The 22,553-nt window shown below is 36.0% G+C and overlaps 1 protein-coding gene across 4 annotated transcripts in view; it reads left to right on the top strand.

The window, feature by feature from the left end:
* ASXL2 (ASXL transcriptional regulator 2) overlaps positions 1-22,553 on the top strand; it is a 186,484-nt gene that overhangs the window by 116,612 nt on the left and 47,319 nt on the right. For 3 of the 4 annotated variants that reach the window (XR_005213270.1, XM_037812547.1, XM_037812546.1), the window contains one exon: positions 19,489-19,604. Coding sequence is in view for 3 of the 4 variants with exons in the window: in XM_037812547.1 (XP_037668475.1) it covers positions 19,489-19,604 (116 nt within the window). In the remaining variant the exon portion in view is untranslated. Of the gene's footprint in view, positions 1-19,306; positions 19,407-19,488; positions 19,605-22,553 lie in introns of all 4 variants that reach the window. The other variant, XM_037812548.1, reaches the window with a different exon arrangement.

Raw genomic sequence — 22,553 nt, 5'->3', positions numbered from 1 at the left:
TATTGCAGTAGCTTTAAAACTCTAGGATCATCAGGGAGATTTGATTGTTAGGGCCACCCCCCCTCCCCGACTGCCCAGAAACACGCCCCACATACAGGGCAGGCAACACCAACTACACACGCAAGCTTGGGACACCAATTGGGCCCCACAAGACTCACTCCCCCACTCACCAAAAAGGCTAAGCAGGGGAGATCTGGCTTGTGGAGAACAGGTGGCTCGTGGACGCCACCTGCTGGTTAGTTAGAGAAAGTGTACTCCACGAAGCTGTAGATCTGATAAATTAGAGATAAGGACTTCAACTGGTCTACAAACCCTAAAAGAACCCTATCAAGGACAGCAAATGCCACGAGGCCAAAAACAACAGAAAATTATAAAGCATATGAAAAAACCAGACGATATGGATAACCCAAGCCCAAGCACCCAAATCAAAAGACCAGAAGAGACACACCTAGAGCAGCTACTCAAAGAACTAAAGATGAACAATGAGACCCTAGTACGGGATATGAAGGAAATCAAGAAGACCCTAGAAGAGCATAAAGAAGACATTGCAAGACTAAATAAAAAAATGGATGATCTTATGGAAATTAAAGAAACTGTTGACCAAATTAAAAAGATTCTGGACACTCATAGTACAAGACTAGAGGAAGTTGAACAACGAATCAGTGACCTGGAAGATGACAGAATGGAAAATGAAAGCATAAAAGAAAGAATGGGGAAAAAAATTGAAAAACTCGAAATGGACCTCAGGGATATGATAGATAATATGAAGCGTCCGAATATAAGACTCATTGGTGTCCCAGAAGGGGAAGAAAAGGGTAAAGGTCTAGGAAGAGTATTCAAAGAAATTGTTGGGGAAAACTTCCCAAATCTTCTAAACAACATAAATACACAAATCATAAATGCTCAGCGAACTCCAAATAGAATAAATCCAAAAAAACCCACTCCGAGACATATACTGATCACACTGTCAAACATAGAAGAGAAGGAGCAAGTTCTGAAAGCAGCAAGAGAAAAGCAATTCACCACATACAAAGGAAACAGCATAAGACTAAGTAGTGACTACTCAGCAGCCACCATGGAGGCGAGAAGGCAATGGCACGATATATTTAAAATTCTGAGAGAGAGGAATTTCCAGCCAAGAATACTTTATCCAGCAAAGCTCTCCTTCAAATTTGAGGGAGAGCTTAAATTTTTCACAGACAAAGAAATGCTGAGAGAATTTGCTAACAAGAGACCTGCCCTACTGGAGATACTAAAGGGAGCCCTACAGACAGAGAAACAAAGACAGGACAGAGAGACTTGGAGAAAGGTTCAGTACTAAAGAGATTCGGTATGGGTACAATAAAGGATATTAATAGAGAGAGGGAAAAATATGGCAAACATAATCCAAAGGATAAGATGGCCGATTCAAGAAATGCCTTCACAGTTTTAACGTTGAATGTAAATGGATTAAACTCCCCAATTAAAAGATATAGATTCGCAGAATGGATCAAAAAAATGAACCATCAATATGTTGCATACAAGAGACTCATCTTAGACACAGGGACACAAAGAAATTGAAAGTGAAAGGATGGAAAAAAATATTTCATGCAAGCTACAGCCAAAAGAAAGCAGGTGTAGCAATATTAATCTCAGATAAAATAGACTTCAAATGCAGGGATGTTTTGAGAGACAAAGAAGGCCACTACATACTAATAAAAGGGGCAATTCAGCAAGAAGAAATAACAATCGTAAATGTCTATGCACCCAATCAAGGTGCCACAAAATACATGAGAGAAACATTGGCAAAACTAAAGGAAGCAATTGATGTTTCCACAATAATTGTGGGAGACTTCAACACATCACTCTCTCCTATAGATAGATCAACCAGACAGAAGACCAATAAGGAAATTGAAAACCTAAACAATCTGATAAATGAATTAGATTTAACAGACATCTACAGGACATTACATCCCAAATCAACAGGATACACATACTTTTCTAGTGCTCACGGAACTTTCTCCAGAATAGATCATATGCTGGGACATAAAACAAGCCTCAATAAATTTAAAAAGATTGAAATTATTCAAAGCACATTCTCTGACCACAATGGAATACAATTAGAAGTCAATAACCATCAGAGACTTAGAAAATTCACAAATACCTGGAGGTTAAACAACACACTCCTAAACAATCAGTGGGTTAAAGAAGAAATAGCAAGAGAAATTGCTAAATATATAGAGACGAATGAAAATGAGAACACAACATACCAAAACCTATGGGATGCAGCAAAAGCAGTGCTAAGGGGGAAATTTATAGCACTAAACGCATATATTAAAAAGGAAGAAAGAGCCAAAATCAAAGAACTAATGGATCAACTGAAGAAGCTAGAAAATGAACAGCAAACCAATCCTAAACCAAGTAGAAGAAAAGAAATAACAAGGATTAAAGCAGAAATAAATGACATAGAGAACAAAAAAACAATAGAAAGGATAAATATCACCAAAAGTTGGTTCTTTGAGAAGATCAACAAGATTGACAAGCCCCTAGCTAGACTGACAAAATCAAAAAGAGAGAAGACCCATATAAACAAAATAATGAATGAAAAAGGTGACATAACTGCAGATCCTGAAGAAATTAAAAAAATTATAAGAGGATATTATGAACAACTGTATGGCAACAAACTGGATAATGTAGAAGAAATGGACAATTTCCTGGAAACATATGAACAACCTAGACTGACCAGAGAAGAAATAGAAGACCTCAACCAACCCATCACAAGCAAAGAGATCCAATCAGTCATCAAAAATCTTCCCACAAATAAATGCCCAGGGCCAGATGGCTTCACAGGGGAATTCTACCAAACTTTCCAGAAAGAACTGACACCAATCTTACTCAAACTCTTTCAAAACATTGAAAAAAATGGAACACTACCTAACTCATTTTATGAAGCTAACATCAATCTAATACCAAAACCAGGCAAAGATGCTACAAAAAAGGAAAACTACCGGCCAATCTCCCTAATGAATATAGATGCAAAAATCCTCAACAAAATACTTGCAAATCGAATCCAAAGACACATTAAAAAAATCATACACCATGACCAAGTGGGGTTCATTCCAGGCATGCAAGGATGGTTCAACATCAGAAAAACAATCAGTGTATTACAACACATTAAAAACTCGAAAGGAAAAAATCAATTGATCATCTCAATAGATGCTGAAAAAGCATTTGACAAAATCCAACATCCCTTTTTGATAAAAACACTTCAAAAGGTAGGAATTGAAGGAAACTTCCTCAACATGATAAAGAGCATATATGAAAAACCCACAGCCAGCATAGTACTCAATGGTGAGAGACTGAAAGCCCTCCCTCTAAGATCAGGAACAAGACAAGGATGCCCGCTGTCACCACTGTTATTCAACATTGTGCTGGAAGTGCTAGCCAGGGCAATCCGGCAAGACAAAGAAATAAAAGGCATCCAAATTGGAAAAGAAGAAGTAAAACTGTCATTGTTTGCAGATGATATGATCTTATATCTAGAAAACCCTGAGAAATCAACGATACACCTACTAGAGCTAATAAACAAATTTAGCAAAGTAGCGGGATACAAGATTAATGCACATAAGTCAGTAATGTTTCTATATGCTAGAAATGAACAAACTGAAGAGACACTCAAGAAAAAGATACCATTTTCAATAGCAACTAAAAAATCAAGTACCTAGGAATCAACTTAACCAAAGATGTAAAAGACCTATACAAAGAAAACTACATAACTCTACTAAAAGAAATAGAAGGGGACCTTAAAAGATGGAAAAATATTCCATGTTCATGGATAGGAAGGCTAAATGTCATTAAGATGTCAATTCTACCCAAACTCATCTACAGATTCAATGCAATCCCAATCAAAATTCCAACAACCTACTTTGCAGACTTGGAAAAGCTAGTTATCAAATTTATTTGGAAAGGGAAGATGCCTCGAATTGCTAAAGACACTCTAAAAAAGAAAAACGAAGTGGGAGGACTTACACTCCCTGACTTTGAAGCTTATTATAAAGCCACAGTTGCCAAGACAGCATGGTACTGGCACAAAGATAGACATATAGATCAATGGAATCGAATTGAGAATTCAGAGATAGACCCTCAGATCTATGGCCGACTGATCTTTGATAAGGCCCCCCAAAGTCACCGAACTGAGCCATAATGGTCTTTTCAACAAATGGGGCTGGGAGAGTTGGATATCCATATCCAAAAGAATGAAAGAGGACCCCTACCTCACCCCCTACACAAAAATTAACTCAAAATGGACCAAAGATCTCAATATAAAAGAAAGTACCATAAAACTCCTAGAAGATAATGTAGGAAAACATCTTCAAGACCTTGTATTAGGAGGCCACTTCCTAGACTTTACACCCAAAGCACAAGCAACAAAAGAGAAAATAGATAAATGGGAACTCCTCAAGCTTAGAAGTTTCTGCACCTCAAAGGAATTTCTCAAAAAGGTAAAGAGGCAGCCAACTCAATGGGAAAAAATTTTTGGAAACCATGTATCTGACAAAAGACTGATATCTTGCATATACAAAGAAATCCTACAACTCAATGACAATAGTACAGACAGCCCAATTATAAAATGGGCAAAAGATATGAAAAGACAGTTCTCTGAAGAGGAAATACAAATGGCCAAGAAACACATGAAAAAATGTTCAGCTTCACTAGCTATTAGAGAGATGCAAATTAAGACCACAATGAGATACCATCTAACACCGGTTAGAATGGCTGCCATTAAACAAACAGGAAACTACAAATGCTGGAGGGGATGTGGAGAAATTGGAACTCTTATTCATTGTTGGTGGGACTGTATAATGGTTCAGCCACTCTGGAAGTCAGTCTGGCAGTTCCTTAGAAAACTAGATATAGAGCTACCATTCGATCCAGCGATTGCACTCCTCGGTATATACCCGGAAGATCGGAAAGCAGTGACACGAACAGATATCTGCACGCCAATGTTCATAGCAGCATTATTCACAATTGCCAAGAGATGGAAACAACCCAAATGTCCTTCAACAGATGAGTGGATAAATAAAATGTGGTATATACACAAGATGGAATACTACGCGGCAGTAAGAAGGAACGATCTGGTGAAACATATGACAACATGGATGAACCTTGAAGACATAATGCTGAGCGAAATAAGCCAGGCACAAAAAGAGAAATATTATATGCTACCACTAATGTGAACTTTGAAAAATGCAAAACAAATGGTTTATAATGTAGAATGTAGGGGAACTAGCAGTAGAGAGCAATTAAGGAAGGGGGAACAATAATCCAGGAAGAACAGATAAGCTATTTAACGTTCTGGGGATGCCCAGAAATGACTATGGTCTGTTAATTTCTGATGGTTGTAGTAGGAACAAGTTCACTGAAATGTTGCTATATTATGTAACTTTCTTGGGGTAAAGTAGGAACATGTTGGAAGTTAAGCAGTTATCTTAGGTTAGTTGTCTTTTTCTTACTCCCTTGCTATGGTCTCTTTGAAATGCTCTTTTATTGTATGTTTGTTTTCTTTTTAACTTTTTTTTTCATACAGGTGATTTGAAAAAAGAAGGGAAAGTTAAAAAAAAAAAAAAAAAAAAAAAAAGAAAAAAAAAAAGAAAAAAGAAAAACAAGGGAAAAAAAAAAAAAAAAAAAAAAAAGATGTAGTGCCCCCTTGAGGAGCCTGTGGAGAATGCAGGGGTATTCGCCTACCCCACCTCCATGGTTGCTAACATGACCACAGACATAGGGGACTGGTGGTTTGATGGGTTGAGCCCTCTACCATAAGTTTTACCCTTGGGAAGACGGTTGCTGCAAAGGAGAGGCTAGGCCTCCCTGTATTTGTGCCTAAGAGTCTCCTCCTGAATGCCTCTTTGTTGCTCAGATGTGGCCCTCTCTCTCTGGCTAAGCCAACTTGAAAGGTGAAATCACTGCCCTCCCCCCTACGTGGGATCAGACACCCAGGGAAGTGAATCTCCCTGGCAACGTGGAATATGACTCCCAGGGAGGAATGTAGACCTGGCACCGTGGGACGGAGAACATCTTCTTGACCAAAAGGGGGATGTGAAAGGAAATGAAATAAGCTTCAGTGGCAGAGAGATTCCAAAAGGAGCCGAGAGGTCACTCTGGTGGGCACTCTTATGCACACTTTAGACAACCCTTTTTAGGTTCTAAAGAATTGGGGTAGCTGGTGGTGGATACCTGAAACTATCAAACTACAACCCAGAACCCATGAATCTCGAAGACAGTTGTATAAAAATGTAGCTTATGAGGGGTGACAATGGGATTGGGAAAGCCATAAGGACCAAACACCACTTTGTCTAGTTTATGGATGGATGTGTAGAAAAGTAGGGGAAGGAAACAAACAGACAAAGGTACCCAGTGTTCTTTTTTACTTCAATTGCTCTTTTTCACTCTAATTATTATTCTTGTTATTTTTGTGTGTGTGCTAATGAAGGTGTCAGGGATTGATTTAGGTGATGAATGTACAACTATGTAATGGTACTGTAAACAATCGAAAGTACAATTTGTTTTGTATGACTGCGTGGTATGTGAATATATCTCAATAAAATGATGATTAAAAAAAAAAAAAAAAAAAAAAGTAAAGAAAGGGTACGTGAAAGACGGGGGTTTCCAATTTCACTTGCTACGCTTCTACTGAAAAATTAGAATTAGGTTGCAGAGGTTTTATGGAATTGCACAACTTTAAAGATTAAATATGCATGAGGGATATTGCTTGTGAATCTAATTCTGTTTCAAATGAAATTATCCCTCGCCCCTTGTAATGGGGCAGTTGTTCACAAGTTCCAATAAGGATCATGTAATAAAAGAAGCAGTACTCTTTCACTTGAAAAAAAAAAAAAAAAAAAAAAAAAAGAACTATATTGCTGTGAGTTTTTGTAGACACTTTTAGATTAAGCTAGTTCCCTTCTATTAATAGTTTGCTGAGTTTTTATAATGAACAGATGTTGCTTTTTCTTAATTTGTCAAGATAATTTTTCCCTTTATTCTCTTAATGTGGCTAATTACTTTGATATTTTTTTATTAAATGTTAAACCAACCTTGTATTTATAGAATAAAACAACTTGGTCAGATATGTTATTAATCCTCTATATCATTATATTTAATTTACTAATGTCTTGTTTTTTATTTTTTAAACTTTTCTTGATGAGAAAGATTGGCCAGATATTTTTTTCTCTCTCATATAATGTCCTTTTCAAAATTTGGTATTATAAAGCCAGTTGGTAAGTATTTCCTGTTTTTTCGTTCTCTGAAAGAATTTGTCTAAGATTGGTGATATTTCTTCCTCCATTTTTGGAAAAATTCACTATTGCAAACAAACTGGGCCTGGAAATGTCTTTGTGGGATAGTTTACTTTTTATTAAAGTTTAACATAAAATACACAGATTCAAATGGCCATTGATGTGAGGGTTTGTTTCTGAATTCTGAATTCTGTTCCATTGGTCTGTATTTCTGTCTTCATGCTGGTACCACACCTGTTTTGATTGCTGTAGCTTTGTAGTACAATTTAATTGGGAAACTTGAGTCCTCCAGCTTAGTTCTTCTTTTTCGAAATTGTTTTTGGGCTATTTGGGGCCATTTGCAGTTCCATATGAATTTGATGATTGGTTTTCTATTTCTGGAAAACAGCTTTGGAATTTTGGCAGGAATTATGTTGAATTTGTAGATTGCTTTGGGTGATGTTGACATCTTAGCAATATTAAGTTTTCCAGTCCGTGAACATGGGATGTCTTGTCTTCTTTCAGCTTTTTTTTAAATAGTTTTCAGTGTACAAGTCTTTTATATTCTTGGTTAAATTTATTCCTACATATTTCTTTAAGAGGCTCTTGTAAATAGAATTGTTTTCTGTTCAGATTTTTCATCACTAATGTATTGAAAGAATTGATTTTGTCAATTTGTGTATTGATCTTGTACCCTGCCACTTTGCTGAAATCGTTTATTAGCTCTAGTGGTTTTCTTGTGGATTTTCTACATATAATATTGTGTCATTTGCAAGCTGTTTTGCTTTTGCTATCATAGGTGCTCTAATGTGTAAGGAAATTTGGGGAGATTCAAAACCTACTCTACCACTTCCTTTATGTTATTTCTCTTCTTTTGCTTTTGTATTTAAGGTCCCAGATATTCATCAACTCTGCTAATTGGAGGGGCCATATTTTTAATGTTCAATTTTTTAAAAAAGTTTAAACAGTTAAAAACTTACAGAATAGTTGCAAATAATTTACATAGAAGTGTTTTTTTTTTCCTGAATCTTGGAGAGTGAGTTGCTGAGGTGAGAATATGATGCCTCATTACCCCAGACTTTAGACAGGGTCAGCTGATTTTATTGGTAGAAGTCCCAGATAGTAAATAAGTAGGATTTGTGGGCTATATGTTCTGACACAGTGATTCAACTTTGCCGTTATAGTGCAAAAAGCAACCACAGACAGTGTGTAGGAAAATGGATAGGCATGTGCTCCAGTAAATTTTATTTACAAAAATAGGCAATGGGCAGTAGTTTATCAACCTCTGATTTAGTGTATATTTCTTTTAGGCCAGGATATTTTATATAATATAACCTCAATTCAGCCTTCAAAATCAAGAAGTTAACTATAATAAATTACTGTACTCTAATAGCCCAACTCTGTGAATTCCTTGGTTGTTCCAGTAATGTACATTTTTTTTGCCATATGTATTTTTTATTGTGGCAACATATATAATAAAATTTGCTATTCTAAATGTACAATTCAGTGGCGTTAGTTAACATTTTACATTGCTGTGCTACCATCATCAGCTTCTGTTACTAAAACTTCCTCATCACCCAAAACATGCCATGTTTTAACAGTATGCAAGAACAAAAGTAGACAGGGCTGTGACATTTGAGAAGCTGCCCTAAATCCCACTTCTGAAAATTTAAGGAAACCAATTTGACATAAAAAGGAGCAACGAAGAAGTACAATGGCAAATCCCATACAAAGTTGTTATGATAAAAAAAGGGATTAAAGAATAGAATACCTGTCTTTACAGACAACGAAAGCATGCCATAAGCACAGGCTCACAGAACAAATCAAAACTATAACCATCTATTTTGAAACAAGCTAAGTGACATGAAGAAAATGATAGGAGACAATCAAAGAACAACAATTAAGTATAGAAAATCTCAGAAATGAGTTGATAGATGTCAGGACATATTTGGAAATAAAAGAAAAAATCATTACAGAATTGATTAAATGAGAAGGAACACAAAACAAAGAAATAACACATGGCTCAGGAGAAACAGAAGGTGGAAAAGAGGAACATGTTAAGGAAAAGAAAGAAAGAGCGTATTGGAAGAGTATCTTGGGCTTCCTTCTGCTTCTGGACAAAATGAAGTCACAGGGACCAGATTTACCTTTCCATCCGAAACAAAAAGAGGATGGAATATTTGAAACAGTGGTTTTCAAGACAGTGGACATCAAATAATGAAGGACAGTGATTCTAGAGAAACAAATAAGGTGAGCCCTATGAATGCCTTAGCTTGGATAGAGTTTCTAGTCACAGTAGCAAGAAGGAGAAACCCAGATAAAACCCAGTGGTCTCCCTGGACTCCCAGGTCCTTCTCCTTAAAGCAGGGCAACTAGAGTTGGCAGGGTAGAGCACCGGAGAGGAGAGAGCTGCACAGAGAGGGAGAGCCCTCTGGTAATCTGCGGATAGTCCACCTCGATTCTCCTGCTGAGCACTCCTTACTCATGCATGTGAGGGAATTAGCTGAGGCTGGGCAAAAAAAGGATTAGTGGGAATAATCGGATTATCTTGAGTTCACAGAGGGTGGATTTGTCCACTATAGATGATGATCACTTGAATAAAGTAATGCTTTCCAGGCCTCTCTACTTTTAAGTTATTACTTTTCTGTTTTCAATTAATAAGTTACTTTGAAATGATATAAATATCCTGTTGTTCGATAGCCTTTCAATTTTGGCATTCATTTATTTATATCTGTGTGGACTTTGGACTAATGGTTTCCTGTTTATTCAATGGATTATATTCTGTTGTAATTGTGTATTTTCATGTTCAAATTATGCTATTTCAGCCATTGGGAGCTCTGTCAAGCTGGTTTCTGTGTCCTTTTGACATGTTCTTATCTTTGAGTATCTCTAAGTTTTCTGGCCCAAGCAGATAGAAGTTCGGGGCTCATCTTATACTTTCTCTGATGCAGCTCTGGAGTTAGTCATTCCTCAAAGAGTCCTGATCACTAGAGAATGGAATTTAGAAGCCAAAAACTAGTCCCTGTGTGTGTTCATTGTTACCAGGTTGTTAACTGTTTCCAGTAAAAGTAACTGAGCTCAGTGAACACATACTCATTTATATCTCTGCTTATTTCTGTATCTTTATTTTGAAAATCATGAATTCACATTGGTATCTCCATTTTCAGTCCAGCACCATAGGGGTCATTCTGTCTTGACTCTGTTTCATATTTATATTTCTCTTCTCAGACTGTGACATTCCTGAGTTTACCTTTTGCAGAAGCCCCTTATCCCTCTCAGATACTCATACCTCATTCTTGGATGCCCTCCTCATTCTGTTTAGTCTTGGTCTCCTCTTGTGTGACTGCATCTCCCACTCACCCCCACCTGCCACCCCCAAAGGATTTTCTTTTCTCTCTGCTTGGGCTGTGACATCCTGTGCTGGACCAGTGTTCTTTTACCTCAAGCATGCTTCGTCCTTGCCCCAGCATGGATTGCTTCTTTGGTCTGTGGCTCACCTCCCACCCCACCCCCCACAAGCTGTAGGCCTGAATTTTTCAGGAAGGGAACTCTAGAGGTATGAAATTAGGGAAGCTTTTTTAGCTTTTCTCGCCAGGACCTCATTCTGAAAACACAAGAAATCTTATATCACTTAAAGATGAGCACAGAAAAGGATTGTGATTAAATACCTTATACTGTGATAGTGTGGGAATAAAAAGAGTGGGTATTGATATGAATAATGTGTCTGCAGACATTGATGGCACACCAAAAATGAAGCTCCGAAACAGATGAAAACTGTTTCTTAATATTTTAAAATGAATCACAGGAGTTTAAGAAAACTATAGACGTTGATGGTATAGTATAAACCTGTGATTCTTGGAAAACAGGATGATATAAAAGAAAAATGGCAGTATTCAGGAAGGAATTAGAAATTAAGGAAAAACACTGAAGACTTAAATGGAAGGATCCTATGAATGCATACAGAAAATGCATTAAGGAAAATAAAGGATTAAATGCGGATCAACAAAAACAAATGAGATAAAAAGAATCCAAGGAAGCATTAAATACACAAGACAAATAAAAAAGATCCAGTGTGTGTATAAAGGAATCTCAGAAGAAAAAATCCACAACTTTGGAACAGAATGATAGTAAAAACTATAGTACAAACAAATCTTTTGGAATAAGTCTTGAATCTCCATATTGAAAGGGCACATTGTACACCTGGGGAAAAATTGACTCAGAACAGAAAATACTGACAGATACTTTAGTAAAACTCTCTGACTTCTGAAGGAAGGGGGATAATTCATGGGGTGCTTAGGCGTAAGAACTAAATCATATATAAAGGAAGAAAAATCAACTTGTTAGTATTTTCAGCACCCATGCTTCTTGTGAGAAAACAACAGAGTGGCATACTTAAAATTCTTAAAGAAACAAATGTGAGGCATGGATTTTATGTTTAGCTAACTTGACCTTTGAGAAGAAAGATCATAGACAAAGTGTTAGAAAAGTGCAGAAAATTGGAAAATACTATTCCCATGAGAGCTTCTTAAGGACTCTATTAAAGAAAGATCTTCAGAAAGCCAAAAAATGTTTGGAGGAGATTCAGCATAAAAGCTGGTGGTGACACCCCAGAGTAGTTTGGGCAGAGAATAAAAATACATATGCAGGGCCCCCCCGAGGAGCTAGGGGAAAATGCAGAGGTGTTGGGCTTCCTTATCTGGGTTGTTGCTGATGTTCTCACAAACATTGAGGACTGGCATTTTGATGTGCCGAGCCCTCTATCATGGGACTTGGCCATATGAAGTTTGTCGCTGCAAAGGCAAGGCTGGACCTGCATATAATTGTGCCTAAGAGTCTCCCCCTCAGTACCTCTGTTGCTCAGATGTGGCCCTCTCTCTCTAGCTAAGCCATCTCGGCATGTGAACTCATTGCCCTCCCCCCATGTGGGACCTGACTCCCAGAGGTGTAAATCTCCCTGGCAACGCAGGATATGACTCCTGGGGATGAATCTGGACCCGGCATCGTGGGATTGAGAACATCTTCTTGACTAAAAGGGGGATGAGAAATGAAACGAAATAAAGCTTCAGTGGCTGAGAGATTTCACATGGAGTCAAGAGGTTACTCTGGTGGACATTCTTACGCACTATATAGATGGCACTTTTTAGGTTTTAATGTATTGGAATAGCTAGAAGTAAATACCTGAAACTATCAAACTCCAACCCAGTAGCCTCGACTCTTGAAGATGATTGTATAACAATGTAGCGTATAAGGGGTGACAGTGTGATTGTGAAAACCTTGTGGATCGCACTCCCTTTATCCAGTGTATGATGGATGACTAGAAAAATGGGGACAAAAAACTAAATGAAAAAAATAGGGTGGGATGGGGGGGGGATGATTTGGATATTCTTTTTTATTTTTATTTTTTATTCTTATCCTGATTCTTTCTGGTGTAAGGAAAATGTTCAAAACAGATCGGGGTGATAAATGCACAGCCATATGATGGTACTGTAAACAGTTGATTGTACACCATGATGATTGTATAGTATGTGAATATATTTCAGTAAAACTGAATTTAATTAAAAAAAAAAAGAATGAAGGGTAAAGTTTACTGGATAACTTCTTAATATATATTATTGTTCTTATATGATTCCTATGGTATTTTCAGTTCACATATCTTTAGATCATCTTTTTCTGTGGTATTCTAACCTAAGCTTTCACTGTATTAGATAATGCCTGAAATAAATTATTTTCTATTAAAAAAAAAAAGCTGATGGTGAGCACTGAATTTTTTTTTACTATTGATAGAATGTCTAAATGATAGAATGTCCTAATATCATGTAATTTTTATATGCCTTAATGTAGATATGATAAAACTATAAAAAATAGGACGAGAATATATGGAAGTTTGATAAGCTACTTGGCTACATTGTGAGTATTAATTGGTGAGAAAATATATATTACTTTGAATTATTTTTTTGGGGAAACAAAAGTGAAGTGGGGAAGAAGAGCTTAGGGACTTATTTCAATGAGGCTTATGGTAGTGAACCAATAGACTGCTTCTAAAAAAAGATGAGGGAACTAAGGATATTATTTAAAGTATTGGTAGAAAGTAATTAATGGATAGTAAATAATGAAACAGAGAAAACACATTTGCACTAACAATAATGGAATCTGACCATTACCTTTGCATTGTGTATGTGTAAGGTGTTGAAACAGCTGATGGCCAAAATGATGAAAGTGAATTCATTTCTCACACTACCCTCCAGGATAAACCCTAAATAAATTAGAGATATAAATGTGAAAACATGAAATTAAATACTAAAGGAAAATATAGGTGAATTCCTTTAAAGCCTGAGAGTTCCTTTAAAGCCTGAGAATAGGAAAACTTCTAAATGTTATTTTCTTGGAAGAATACATTTTTACCCTTGAACCTAGGAAATCCCCTTCTAAGAATATGTATCAAGGATGCACTGTCAAAAATGTGAAGGTACAGCTTAAGATCAGTGCTTCTCAAAATTGAGCTTGCATGAGAGTCACTAGGAGAGCTTATAATGACACAGATTCCTGGGCCCCACCTTCAGAGTTTGTGTAGTTCTGGGCTGGGATCCAAATAATTTGCATTCCTAATAAATTCTTAGGTGTTACTGATGGTGTTGGTCTGGATACCACATTTTGAAAAACCACTGGTTAAGAGATGGCAATAATAAGAACAAAAGACCAGAAAGAACCCAAATATTCATCATCATGGTACATTGACATGATGGAATTCTAGCAGCTATTTTAAGGAATGAGGAAGATCTCTGTATCCTGTTCTAGAATAGTTTCCAGAATATATTAAGTGGAAATAAAGCAGGGTGCTGGACAGTGTTTATACTACATAATCTTTTCTTTTAAAAAAATGAGTAAAAGTATAAAATATGCACACACTTTATTGTCACTAAAAAGGGGGACAAAATGTGATTAAAAGAGCAATGGAGGGATAAACCAAAAGCTAATAAAAATAGTTTCCCATAGGGGAGAGAAGAAATAAGATGACACTTTAGTTTCCTAGGCTGCTCCAAGCAAATTATTCTGAAATGGTTTGGCTTAAACAATGGGAATTTATTTGCTTACAGTTAAAGTCTAAGAAAATCCAAATCAAGGCATCATCAGGGTGATGCTTTTTTCTGAAAGACTGGTTGCCAGTGATTCTTGGCTTTTTTACCACATGGCAAGACACATGGTGGTGTCTGGTCTCTCCCTTCTCTTCCAGGTTTCGTTGATTTTAGCTTCTTCCTTGGCTTTTTTCTCCCTCTTTCCGTATGCATCCGTTTATAAAGGACTCCAGTGATAGGATTAAGACCCATCCCGAATGAGGTGGGTCACACCTGAGGTTAGCCTCATCAGAAGGTCCTACTTACAATGGGTTCACACCCACAGGAATGGCTTAAATTTAAGAACATGTTTTTCTGGGGTTACGTATAGCTTCAAACCACCACAGATGGTGTAGGTAGGGAAGGGAACTAGAGTTATAGGAAAGTATATTACATAATTTCTTTTAAAAACAAATTTTAAACATGCATTGTCTAGAAATCTGAAATAAACTTTAACCCAGCATATATCAAATTGATGGCATAGTGAATAGAGAAATAACTGAGATATATCTTAGGTGGGAGAGACCAGGCATAAAGAAATCTTAAACTACAGTCTTTTTATTTTCAGTGAATATATCTGTGTGGTCATTTTGAAAGTAGATCTGTAATAGAAAGTAAATTAATTATGGTAATGTTATTAGGAATCAGGATTATCTGGGAAGAAGATAAGGGATAGAGATGTAGACTTAGAAAGGTAAGGAGAAAACTGTCTAAAAATGACTTGTTTCCTTGTTCTAATCACTGAAAAGGCCTAGAAGCAGCGATAACCCAGCAGCAATGAACACTACTAGTGTTAAGTAGTCTTTTAATACTATTTCCAGTCAAAAAATTTATGAGGGACCCTTGAGGAAGTACCTGATTACAAGTCTGGGGCAAAAATTTATGCAAAATTTGCCTGGGATTTCTTTTCTCTGCCAGATAGCAAGGAAGCAACCAACAGTGAACAATGTAAAGAAAGATTCCACTAGCTCAAAATGAGTGCCAGATCTTTTATATTTGCTGTTGATACAGTATACATATATAAGCATCTTTGAATTGATAATGGTACTTAAAAAAAAAAAACAACTCATTAGTCATTTCTGGAGTTTGCTAAGGTGTAATATATTAGATTCCTGGGGGTACCATAACAAATTACTGTTAACTAGGTTGCTTAAAACAACAGAAATTTATTCTTTAACAGTTCTGGAGGCCAGGGTCTAGAGTTAAGTCACATTGGCAGGGCTGTGCTCCCTACAGAGAGACTCTAGGAGAAAATCTATTCTGTGCTGCTTGCTTTTGGGGTTGCTGGCCTCCTTGGCTTATGGCCCATCACTCCAGTGTCGACCTCTGCCTTCTCTATGTCTTTTGTCTTCCTTGCGGGTCTCTTACAAGAACACTTGTCATTGGATTTAGGCCTACCCAGATAATCTAGGAAAATCTCCCCATTTTAAGATCCTTAACTTAATCACACCTGCAAATACCCTTTTTCCAGATAACATTCACAGGTTTTGGGGATTAAGGCATGTTTCTCAGGGCCTCCTTCCGCCCACTGCAGCTACCAGCTCATTACTCCTGTGTGTGTGTGTGTGTTTTATTTTATTAGAGCAATTGCAGACTTTTAGAAAAATCATGCAGAAAATACAGAGTTCCCCTAAAGATCTCCACCTCCCTCCCACCCCCACTTACAGGCAGTTTTCCCTCTTACTGAAACCTTGCATTAGTGTAGTACCTTTGTTACAGTTGATGAAACAATATTGTAATCGTACTGTTAACTATAGTTCATAGTTTACATTAGGGTTCACTGTGTTTGCAGTCCTGTGTTTTTAAAATAAATTTTTATTCTGATAACATATATACAGCTCATTCTTATAAAAACATACAAAATTCAAATTTTGGCTCTCCTCCTTAATAGTTTTCTGTCCTTAGACAGGCTACTTAAATTTTCTGATGTGTAAAATTTTCATAATACCATTACAATATGCAGATAAATGTGTATATTTGAAATTTATTTGTGTTTAAGTGTGTATGTCCTTAAAAATCTTTTCATATTTTTATTTGCATGGAAAAATATCGGTAACGATGCCAGCCAGAAGTATTTAGCTATCTCTGGGAATAAAATTGGAGGAGTTTAGGTGAGGATGGAAAGAGAACTTGTATTTTTATAGTACTTACCTTAGAGAGTTGTTATGAGAGTTCAGTGAAATTCTGTTGCAACAAGCCTAGCACAGTGTTGGCACATGGAAGATATTTAATACTTAATTTTTATTATTAATAAAATTCTGAGCCACTAAGAGAAATTATGAGAGAAGTTTCTCACATGTGTTATGTTTAAGATGCTGTTACTATTCATGGTTCCAACTCTTTAACATTAAAAACATTAGAATACTGTTTAAGTTTCACTGAAGTTATAAGACTGGTAATTGGCATTAAGTCAGTTCTGGCACATGTTCCTCACTGGTGGGTGCTAAAATTTTTATGATTTATTTCAGTTGCCTTTGGATATTTTGTGGTTTCATTTTATAGAAAGGGTTTTTGTCCTCAGGGGGATGAATATTCTAAGTCCTTTTCCCTGATGGTTATGGATCTCTATAATGTCTTATTTTCTAGGCTGCAAAGCGGAATTCTCATATTCTGCAGTGGGGATGCTTTGGTTTCTTTGTTTTCTGTTTATAACCAGCCAGTACTGGGGCAGGTGAAGAAATGTATATTCTCAGATTCCTGAAAGACATTAAAAGAATGAATATATTTAGATATTAATAGTTTTTAACTTCATTTTCTTTGTGTTTTTTAAATTTAAAACTGGTCAAATAAAAAGCACAGATAGTAACAAGTGTTGGCAAGGATGTGGCGAAATCAGACCCCTCATGCAATGCTGGTGGGATCATAAAAATACTTCAGCCATTTTGGAAAACAGTTTGGCAGTTGCTCAAGAAGTTAAACATAGAGTTTCCTTAAGACCCAGAAATTTCACTTCTAGGTGTATACCGAAGAGAAAACGTTGGCTCCCACAAAAACCCGTACATAAATGTTCATTGTAGCATTATTCATAATAGCCAAACTGTCCATCAGCTGATGAATGGATAAAAAAAAAGTGTTAATAAGCCATATACAGAATGGTATTTGGCAATAAAAAGGTAGTATTTGACAATAAAAAGGAATGTAGTACTGATACATACTGCAACATGGATGAACTTTATGCTAAATGAAAGAAGCCAGATACAGAAGACCAAATATGTATGATTCCATTTATATGAAATGTCCAGAATAGGCAAATCCACAGAGACAGAAGGGAGATTAGAGGTGGGATTTGGGTAAAAAGGAAATGACTGCTAATGGGTAGCTAATGGGTATGGGTTTTTTTTGGGGGGGAAGGTGATGTTTGAAAATTGGTTGTGATGAATGTTGCATAACTGAATATACTATATGCCATTGAATTGTACACTTTAAATAGATGAATTGTATGGTATGTGAATTGTGAATTATATCTCAATAGAGCTGTCATTTGGTCGATACTTAAGTGCAACATATCTAAGGATATGTTGTTGTTTTGTGTTTTTTGTTGTTATTACACAGCCATCTCAAGAATGAGCCAACTCCATCTTCATATGATACATTACAGTGAACTTTTTTTTTCTTGGTTTATTTATTTATTTTTTTACTTTCACTTGGTTCTCTCTCTCTCTTTTTTTAAAATATTCATTTTATTGAGATATATTCATATACCATGCAGTCATACAAAACAAATCGTACATTCGATTGTTCACAGTACCATTACATAGTTGTACATTCATCACCAAAATCAATCCCCGACACCCTCATTACCACACACACAAAAATAACCAGAATAATAATTAAAGTGAAAAAGAGCAACTAAAGTAAAAAAGAACACTGGGCGCCCTTATCTGTTTGTTTGTTTGTTTGTTTGTTTCCTTCCCCCACATTTCCGCTCATCCATCCACAAACTAGACAAAGGGGAGTGTGATCCCCATGGCCCCCCCAATCCCACTGTCCCCCCTCATAAGCCACATTTTTATACAATTGTCTTCAGGATTCAAGGGTTCTGGGTTGTAGTTTGATAGTTTCAGGTATCTACCACCAGCTACCCCAATTCATTAGAACCTAAAAAGGGTTGTCTATATTGTGCATAAGAGTGTCCACCAGAGTGACCTCTCGGCTCCTTTTGGAATCTCTCTGCCACTGAAGCTTATTTCATTTCCTTTCACATCCCCCTTTTGGTCAAGAAGATGTTCTCCATCCCACGATGCCGGGTCTACATTCCTCATATTCCACGTTGCCAGGGAGATTCACTATTTTCTTGGTTTATTTTTAAACCTGGAACTTACATATCAAGTTTTTCCCGTATATATGAACTTTATCATAAGGTTTGGGATACAAAGCTAAGCTAAGTATGATAAATCATCCTCTTAATAATGTCTGCTCTTCTGTAAATGTATCTACTGTGTATTTTGTTCTTAGAACATCTGAGAGTAGGTTTAAATGCTGTATTCCATAAATTGTGTATTCCAATGAACCACATATTTGTTTCAGTACATACCTTATATATCTTAATCCTCATTGGACTTACCACGGGGTGCACTTTTGACACCCAGACCTTTCAGTCCAGCTACTAGGAAAGGAGGAAGGCATTAGTTAAATTGTATTTTTGAGAGTCATCACTAGCAGTAGTGATTAAAATTTTGATTTTTTTAAGGTATCTGAATCAGCAATTTCTGTGTTCTTCCTTATCGTAAATAATACACAATGAAGAACTTTAGAGACCAAAAAGATAATTTACCTTTAGATCATAGATAATGTCCACAGGGTTGTAGAATCTTTTGAAAGTTTTATCTGATTTGATGAACTCATGGTTTATATTCTACTTCCTGCTTCTTCGATCAATTCTTTTCAAAAAGTAATGAATACTAACACCCATCCCATCCCCATCCTATCATCCCTCAATAGAGCTTTCCGAGGAAATAAACTGAAAAGGGAGGCTGTTTGCAGTAGAACTCCAAAAAAGAAGATCCTTCCCCAATGTGTTTGGTCACAGTTCTTAACAAAGGTAGCAGCGTATGATTGGGGAAGGAATGGTGTTTGATGTCAACTCTGATAACTTAATTTTTCATTGTCATTTTTTTCCTTAGTATCTTCTAGATTGTCACAGCCATCCTCCCCCCAGTCAGGCTGTCCATCTCCCTCCATTCCAGCAGGTAAAGTCATTTCTCCATCACAGAAGCATACCAAGAAGGCACTAAAGCAGGTAATCATGCAGTCTGTGTTAGAAATATAATCTACTGCATTAAAAATGTATGACTTGGGCAGTCATTCAGAATTTCTGGAAAATTTCTACTTGAGGTCCTTTTAAGGAGAAATTTTCCTGTTTGGTTACTTAATTTATGTGCTCCGGTGTATAATACCCATTGTTTTTGGTAGATACTCTTTTATCACATTTAAATGAACCTAATTTGTTCCTTATTTGCTGAGAAGTTTTTGGGTTTTTTTGAATCATGAATAGGTGTTGAATTTTTGCAGATTTTTTTCCCAGGGTTTATTGAGATGATCATGTAGTTTTTCTCTTTTAATCTATTTAATCTCTTAATGAATTAAAAGAATCTTTCAACTCTGTGCAGTCTTTTAATGCACAGAATTCCATGCCTAGATTTTCTAATATTAAGTTATGATTAACTTCCTGGAATAAACGCCATGTTTGTTTTGTATTTTTTTTCAGACATTTTTAATACGTTATTGAATTTTCTTTCTTAAGATTTTAGTTTGGGTTTTGCACTTTTCTTGAACTATCTTTATACAGTTTTAGAATCAGAATTATTCTAATCTGGTGAAGTAAGTTGTGTATCTCCATACTTTTCTAGATTTTGGAACAAAATTATGGAAATTATCTTTCCCTTGAAAGTTTGGTAGATTTCACCTTTTAGAATCATTCTCTTAGCATTTCAGTTTCATTTAGTGTTATTGGTTTCTTCTGATTCTCCACTTTTTAAGAAAATTTTGAGGTTTTCTTTTTCTTAGAAAATGGTCGATTTTGCCTAGTTTTTTCAAGTACTGTTATAAAGTTGCACAGTGTTCTTTTATGTCTCCTTTTTGTTCCTCAGTGTTGTTCACTTTAGTGGGTCCTTTTTAAAATACATGTGTCAATGCTTTGTCTTATTGTACATTTCAAAGAACTAGCTTTGGATGTTTTTGAAATACAGTTGACCAACAAATAAAAACTCACTAGTAATTAGGGAAGCATTAAAATAGATTTTTTAATCCTCAGATTGGTACAAATTAAATGAGTTTATAATTATATCAAGTATTGGCTTGGGGAAACAGGTATGCATGATTTGTTGGTAGATTATAAGTTATTATAGCCACTTGGAAAGAAATTTTGCAATGTCTGTTTCACATTTTAAATGCCCATACCCCATGACTAAGCACTTGAACTTTCTGGAATTTAGATTAAAAAAATACTTACATGCATATGTACATTCCTATATGCAAACATACACACACAAACAAACGTAAAGGGATTTGCATTTAAGTTTGTAACAGCAAAAACTTGGATATAGCCTAATGCATACCAATTAGGAAATTTGTTAATAAACAATGTCATATCCAGTACTCTAGAAAATTATATAAAAGTTAATTTTTAATGAGGTTGATGTATGTGAATGGACATGGAAAAATAACCATGATATAATGTTGAATCATTAAAATTAAGTTGTTCTATAACCTGTAGTGCATGACACCATTTATAACAATATGCATATGCATACCCACAGAGCATGCCATATATTTTTATAAAAATATGAGTATGCATACACACAAACATACGTAAATGAAAGAAAGTTCAGTAAGGAAAAATAAATTGATAACTGAGAATTGGGAAACAAGCCTGGGAGTGGTAGTCAAAGGAGAGTTTAGCTTTTATGTTCGAATTGGACATTAAGAATGTATTTATGAATTACCTTTATAATTAAAAGTTAATACAATTTTAAAAATTGTATTTGTTTTAAGCACTTTAAGACATAAAGTCTTAAAGTGCTTAAAACAAATATACCTCCAACTTGATAAGACTAATTATTGCCTGTCTGGGTATCCCGTAGCACTTATATTTGGTAAGTTCTCTGGAGAATTTTAAGAAGTATTAGGCAAGTATTTTCTTAAGCCTTTTGCTAATTTATGACATGTATACTACTCCTGTACTCATGTATTATACTCTTCTAAAATCTTGGGAGTCACAATGCATTTTCTTCAGGGACTGCCAGCATGGAAAATTTAATAAATTAGATCTTTGGCATATTAAATAAATCCTTCCCCTAATATGTGTTTTTCATAGTATTATCTGAGGAAATTTATTGCAATAATAGTTATTTTCCACAGGTGAGGGTGTTTTGTTGTTGTTAAATGTTTGTTTTTTAATATTAAAATGGGAGAATTAGCCAAAGGGTTTATAAACCGCTGGGAGGGGAACCACTTACAGTTCTTGATTAGAGATGCTATTAGTCCTTTTGCTTCCATCAACTGTCTAAATATACGTTATCACCGCAGAAATAGATGGAATCAAATGGTTCTATTAAGTTTCACATTAACCTTGGAATGACCTCAGTTCTGTGAGTAGCAAGGGATGAATACTGGTGGCTGCTACCCAGGAAGCCTAGCAACATTTTCTGGTCTGATTGCAAAGAATGAGAGAGTAATGCATAATTAATGGTTGGCTAACCCTGACACTTTTTACATACTGTGCCTCTGCCTCACCTGTTATAAATGTCATAGGTGTGTCTACGCCAGATGTCCACCTCTCTCAGACTTATGTTTCTCCATAGGGAGGTTAGAATAAGGAGGTCCAGTCTGTGACCTCTGATTCCCCTGTGCGAACATCCTAGCCAGACATATGTGTGAACGTTAAGCAGGAGGAAACTATATTGGGATGAGAGAATTGGAAAACCAGAGCTAGTGAGCTCTTCTAGACTTTTCCGAAAGCTGATCTTGAAGGTTAAAACTCAGACTGGCAACTTAGCAAAGTCTTAAGTTTCCCATATTTTCCTGAAAAGGAGCTTGACTTTCTTGATTTCTTTGCCTTTTTTTTTTAAACTTTCAGTAAAAACGTTGTCCGTCTATTTTCATGATTAAAATTCTGGGATGTTCTTGTTTTTTTCTGTTCATTCCAAATAGTATTCTGTTCATTCAAATAGTATTGCCTAATGTATTC

The sequence above is a fragment of the Choloepus didactylus genome, chromosome 20, assembly GCF_015220235.1.
Source record: "Choloepus didactylus isolate mChoDid1 chromosome 20, mChoDid1.pri, whole genome shotgun sequence".
NCBI lineage: Eukaryota > Metazoa > Chordata > Mammalia > Pilosa > Megalonychidae > Choloepus > Choloepus didactylus.
Note: the sequence above shows the minus strand (reverse complement) of the source record. Positions and strands in the feature narration are given on the sequence as shown.